At 43.3% G+C, this 6489-nt stretch overlaps 1 protein-coding gene across 2 annotated transcripts; it reads left to right on the plus strand.

Moving 5' to 3' along the window:
* The first annotated feature begins 3939 nt into the window (after positions 1-3939).
* Positions 3940-5222, plus strand: LOC116636439 (L-lactate dehydrogenase A chain-like). 2 transcript variants are annotated; one of them, XM_032411204.1, is made up of 2 exons: positions 3940-4720; positions 4990-5222. In XM_032411204.1, exons 1-2 carry the CDS (start codon positions 4034-4036, stop codon positions 5143-5145), a joined length of 843 nt encoding a protein of 280 aa, XP_032267095.1. In that variant the 5' UTR covers positions 3940-4033; the 3' UTR covers positions 5146-5222. The 2 variants fall into 2 exon arrangements, with proteins under 2 accessions (XP_032267095.1, XP_032267094.1); XM_032411203.1 differs by having other exon boundaries at positions 3940-5219.
* Positions 5223-6489: the final 1267 nt, after the last annotated feature.

The following is a 6489-nucleotide window of genomic DNA, read 5'->3' on the forward strand; positions in this document are numbered from 1 at the left end:
GTATTAGGCTATTTCAAAGCCATTGCGTAAGAAGGAGGCCAGATCCTGAGTTCAGCTAGCCTTAGCGTCTTAAGATTCTGTATCTTCTGGGGGCGCCTGGGTGGCTCAGTCGGTTGAGCGGCTGCCTTCGGCTCAGGTCATGATCCCAGAGTCCTGGGATCGAGTCCCGCATCGGGCTCCCTGCTCTGCGGGGAGCCTGCTTCTCCCTCTCTCTCTGCCTACTTGTGTTCTCTATCTCTCTGTCAAATAAATAAATAAAAATTAAAAAAAAAAAAAAAAAAAGATTCTGTATCTTCTGGCACTTTGGAAATGATACACCATTGACCTACGTGATTAACATTTTTTAGTTTTTCAGTATTTTACAGAATTACTGTCACATCCTTTCTTTTATATCTTCTTCAACTTAGGAGAGACCTTGAATTTAAAAGTGTTCTTTCTTCTAATCATTAGCAAATGTTTTAGCTTTCTTACTGTTTCCAGGGTTTGTTTTTGAGGTTTAGACACTATATGGAATACAAGGACTGTATCCTTCCTGCTTGGTGCAGTGCAGGATAAAGCTACTAGCTGGTCTTGCCTAAGTGAGGAGTGAGATCACCAAGCACCAATTGCTGCAAGCTATATTTAGAAGGAATGGTGCTTAAATTACCCCTTCTAGCTTAAATATGTGAATTCCTTCAGATCAGGAAAGATTAGAAAAAGAAGCCTAAAAACTCTTAACAGTGTGAATCTCAGTAATGGTTGAAAATGAGAAGCAGCAGCAGACTGTAATTTGGTTTATTGGATGTGATGGACATGCCGGGATGGAAAACCCAAAATGGTGGTTGAATGGGGCAAAACCTGCATAGGATTTGCTGAAAGACGTATAGAGACTTATTTTCTTTATTAGAGTATTCTTATAAGAAAACATATGTATTTGTAAAAATGATTTCCTGTGTCAAGTATTTGTGCAATCAGAGCTGAATTGTAAACTATTCTTGTAATATCTAGTTATTTTGAAAGAGTTATATAATGAATCTTGGATATATGACCAATAAAACTGATAAACAAAATAAGGAGCAGTTGATTTTGTCCACATAGGGGTCTTCTCCTCCCACATGAAGGTTTTGTGTATTTAATACAGATGTTTACATGTGCCTACCCCATCACAGGCCCTACGACCCTCCCTGGCTGTGCCCTGTTCCTTTTGGCAGGGGTAGATTCCCAGTCATCGTTGATGCATTTCTTCTTCTGAATGAAACCACTTTTTGGACCTTTCTTCCCTGGCCATGTTCAGATTATGATAGCATTGTCTAGCTTAGGAAAATACTGTGTTTTCTCCTGGAGTCTGGCAACTGTTTTTTCTTTGCCAGAAAATTTAATTAGGTAGCATTTTTGAAAACCTCCCAGGCCCAAGCAAAAAGCACAGTCTCCCCTGGCGTTTTGAGAATAACGCTTTGTTCTGCCATTTGAAAAGGAAAGAAGGAAAGAAAGAGGGAGGGGAGGGAAGGAGGGAGGATAGGAAGGAAGGAAGTTAACCATTGCCTTCTCTCTCCCTTGCCCCCCAAGATCCTTGGATCTTGCACTGACCCTTCTTCATCCAGAGCTGACCCTCTGGATGGATCTAATGAGTGGCTCACAGTTGGAAGAACCTCATACTGTTGGCAGCTAGGAAGGGACTGAGCAGCTGGAGAGGGAGAGAAGCAGAGCGTCAGAAGGCAGAGTCACCCCATTAAATAGACAAGACGGACACCTCCTTCCTCCTCCACAGCTGGTTTCTCTTTGTAATTATTTCATGCTGGACTTTGTGGTCCTGTTTAGCAAATGTCGCTGGTGGGAGGAGCCTGTGATATTAGGGACACAGAGACATTCCTTGCATACCCCCTCTTGACCTCTTCTCTCCTACACAATACCTTGGCCTTCTCGTAGCCCACCTCAAGGATTTTTCAGAATGTATAAGGAACATCTCTGTACTACAGTTTCCTTATCTCTAAAATGGAGATAAATCTACCCAAGAGAGGCAGCCTTATATGAGCATAAGCTTTGAACTCAGGCAGACCCGAGTCAGAATCCTAGGCCTGCTACTCCCCAGCCATGAACTTAAAATTTAGTTTCTCATATATATTTAAAAAACTACAATAAAACTTACTGAGAGTTTAAGACGATTAACAAAATGAGAGAAAATGTAGAAAGCATCTAGTAAGTGCCTGACAATAGTACTAAACACTGAGTCACCCATTCCTCACTCTGGCTGGAGAGCCTGGGCCCCTTCCTCATTGCAGTGGGGGCTGGTGGGGCTGTAAAGGGATTGATGACTCCTCAGGGGCAGGGGTTGAAACATCTTCTCTGTAGGTTATTCCATTGGATGGATAGATCATGAATATCAATCCATTTATCTGTCGAACTACAGAACAAGTTAGGATGTTCTGTGTGGTACAATTACATGTGATGTCTGTTTGTCCATAAAGTCTTTAATATACTCTTACTTCTTGAGGAAATTGAATTACTGCAGTTTGAACAATCTTAAGCCTTAGTAAGTATTGCTAAATTGCTATCCGGAAGAGTTGTACTAATTAATACTTCATCTCTATTGTATATGAAGAATCTATTTCCTTTAGCTAGACCCATAACATAACCTGACAAGTTTCCCAAACACAGAGCGATGAGACATTAGTGCTTTTAATTTTTGACTAGTCCTGCATTTGTTCATTTGTTGATTCATTCATTGAGTATTTATCGTATGTTTGCCATGTAACCTCTCTCTGATCTAGATTCTGGATTTCAATTCCTTCTAGAGAGGAGAAAAAGAAAAAAAAACCTTTTTGTCATATTCCAGATTCCCCTGAAGGTGTTATCATCAGAGGACACAAATACTCTTCCATAACATCCCTGATAAAAACAAGAGCTAAATCACATTTCTACCTCAAGAGAAAATCCATTTTATCAAGGACCCAACAAAAGATCTAACATTTCAACTAGGAAATTAGTAGCAGAAACTATGAACATTATGTCTGAACTTTTGGATGTTAAAAACAAACAAAACCCTTTTGGGAAGATGGAATAGATAGACTTCTCTCTATTTCTCTAATGAAGTACAACAAAACCCTGGGAAATTATATATAAAGCAAACATAAGAAGACTCTGAAAGGTGGCGGGAACAAGGCGGACTGGTTAGGGACATTGGGATGTAAGCAAATACATGGTGGTGAGTTCCGTCTTGTGTTTGTTTTTTGTTTCTTGTTTTTTTGCCAAATATATCCCAGACTTGGAGCTAAGGAAGCTGGCAACCGAGAAATTCCAAAAGGGGCATGCATAAAAAAGCCCCAACAAAAACCGCTCTCTCTAGCCAGGGAATGAAGAAAAGGGCAATCTCACAAGACAGAAAACTTTCAGATAATAACTACTCTATTCCAGCCAAACACTACAGGGAAGACAGTGGCCCTGTCAGCAAAGGCCGAGCGGGGAGCCTGGGCTTCCATCCTTGCCAGGCTGTAATGAGGTGTCCTCCTCCTTTATGTGTCTGAGGTGATGCCAGAGGAGGCCAGGTAGGGAGCCGGGACTTTCATTCCTCCCACTCCCTGGGCAGTAACAAGGCCCCCCTCCTGCCCACAGGGTCAGTGGAGAACACGTGGGGATCCTGGCCCTGGAGCTCCACCCACAACTGACTGGAGTGAGACTCCCCTCCCTCTTCCTGCCGGGTGTATCTGAGGAAGCCTGGTGGAGGGTCAGGACTTTCACCACCCAGTGATAACGGCACTACCTCTACCTCTGTGTCAGTAGTGAGCCCGTGGGGACTCCAAACTCCCAACCCCCCCAGCCTTGTGTACTGATGGAGGCTGAGTGGGGAGTAGACTTCTCCCTTCACCTGTCAGGAAGGAGGCAGCCCCTGCCCTTCCCCTGCCACAGTGGTGGCATGGAAAACCAGTTAAAGCAGGTTTAAATAAGATCCAGTCTCATGGTCGGAGCCGCTGGTGCCAAGTCCGGATCCAGCCTCGCGCGCCGCTGACGCCCGCCCGCCCGACGTGCACTCCCGATTCCTTTTGGTTCTAAGTCCAAAATGGCAACTCTCAAAGATCAGCTGATTCAGAATCTTCTTAAGGAAGAACATACCCCCCAGAATAAGATTACAGTTGTTGGGGTTGGTGCTGTTGGCATGGCTTGTGCCATCAGTATCTTAATGAAGGACTTGGCAGATGAACTTGCTCTTGTTGATGTCATGGAAGACAAACTGAAGGGAGAGATGATGGATCTCCAGCACGGCAGCCTTTTCCTTAGAACACCAAAAATTGTCTCTGGCAAAGATTATAATGTGACTGCAAACTCCAAGCTGGTTATTATCACAGCTGGGGCACGTCAGCAAGAGGGAGAAAGCCGTCTTAATTTGGTCCAGCGTAACATGAACATCTTTAAGTTCATCATTCCTAATATCGTAAAATATAGCCCAAACTGCAAGTTGCTTGTCGTTTCCAATCCAGTGGATATCTTGACCTATGTGGCTTGGAAGATAAGTGGCTTTCCCAAAAACCGTGTTATTGGAAGTGGTTGCAATCTGGATTCAGCCCGGTTCCATTACCTAATGGGGGAAAGACTGGGAGTTCACCCATTAAGCTGTCACGGGTGGGTCCTTGGGGAGCATGGAGACTCCAGTGTGCCTGTATGGAGTGGAGTGAACGCTGCTGGTGTCTCTCTGAAGAATCTGCACCCTGACTTAGGCACCGATGCAGATAAGGAACAGTGGAAAGAGGTTCACAAACAGGTGGTTGACAGTGCCTATGAGGTGATCAAACTGAAAGGCTATGCTTCCTGGGCCATTGGACTGTCTGTGGCAGATCTGGCCGAAAGTATAATGAAGAATCTTAGGCGGGTGCATCCAATTTCCACCATGATTAAGGGTCTCTATGGAATTAAAGATGATGTCTTCCTTAGTGTCCCTTGCATCTTGGGACAGAATGGAATTTCAGATGTTGTGAAGGTGACTCTGACTCCTGAGGAGGAGGCCCTTTTGAAGAAGAGTGCAGATACACTTTGGGGGATCCAAAAGGAGCTGCAGTTTTAAAGTTTTCTAATGTACCACTTCACTGTCTAGACTACAGCAGGATTTTAGTTGGAGGTTGTGTATATTGTCCTTATTATCTGATCTGTTACTCAAGTAATATTAAAATGGCCTAAGAAAAAACGTCAGTTTCCTAAAGTTCCAAATAGGAATGGTTCACCAAACCCTGCAGCTGTATCCTGATGCCGATGATGCCTGTCTTTGTAGCCCTAAATTACAATTGTAGCCCTAAATGGGTTAACGTAAGTTAGCTCCACCGTCTCAGAGGCACCACGGCCAGAGCTGCGGCTGCTCTTCACACCGCATGTGTGTTTACTGTGTGTTCTGTCACTTCGGGTTCCTTCCCCCAACACCCGACATGCCTAGTCCATCTTTTCCAGTCAGTCATGTCCTGAGATCCAATGTATACATTCAGTATTGCGTGTATTGTGCATAACTGTTCTAAAGGATCTTACTTTGTGTACCATGTATGTCAGAATATAGTGTACATGGCCATATAATGTAAAAAGACAATGCAACCAACTAAGTGTCATACCAACTAAAATACCAAATAAATTTTGAAAAAAAAAAAAAAAAAGATCCAGTCTCATTACATAATACAAAAATGCCCAGGTGTCAATTGAAAATCACTCATCATACCAAGAGCCAGGAAGATCTCAAACGGAAGGAGAAAAGATGCCAGCACTCAGTGCAGGTTAGAATTATCTGACGAGGGTTTTAAAGCAGCCATGTTAAGAATACTTAAACGAACAATTAGGAACAGGAAATCAATGAAAAAACCAAGTCTCAGCAAAGAAATAGAAGATATAAAGGGTAGCCAAATGGAAATTTGGGAACTAAAAAATATAATAACCACAACAAACACCTAACAGCAGAATGGAGGGCATAGAAGAAAGAGCCATTGGATTGGAAGATAGAACAATCTATGCTGGGGCGCCTGGGTGGCTCAGTTGTGAAGTGTCTGCCCTCGGCTCAGGTCATGGTCCCAGGGTCCTGGGATTGAGCCTCACATCGGGCTCCCTGCTCTGCGGGAAGCCTGCTTCTCCCTCTCCCACTGCCCCCTGCTTGTGTTCCCTCTCTCACTGTGTCTCTCTCTGTCAAATAAAGAAAATCTTAAAAAAAAGAACAATCTATGTTACCCAATCTGACCAACCCAGAGAAAACAGACTAAAAAAAAAAAATTGCATGTACTTCAGGGACCTGTGGGATCATAACAAAAGACCTTATGTTCTTCCTGTCATCAGCCCCAGAAGAAGAGGAAAGAGGTTGGAGCTGAAGATGTACTCAGAGAAATAATGGCTGAAAACTTTGTAGATTTGACAAAAGACAAGGATCTAGAGATGTATGAGCTGAGCAAACCCCAAAGAGAACAAGCCCAAAGAAACCTACTGAGACTCATCATAGTCAAACTTCTGAAAACTAAAGACAAAGAAAAAAAATCTCAAAAGCAACGAGAGAAA

The sequence above is a fragment of the Phoca vitulina genome, unplaced genomic scaffold (genome assembly GCF_004348235.1).
Source record: "Phoca vitulina isolate PV1807 unplaced genomic scaffold, GSC_HSeal_1.0 scaffold12, whole genome shotgun sequence".
Lineage (NCBI taxonomy): Eukaryota > Metazoa > Chordata > Mammalia > Carnivora > Phocidae > Phoca > Phoca vitulina.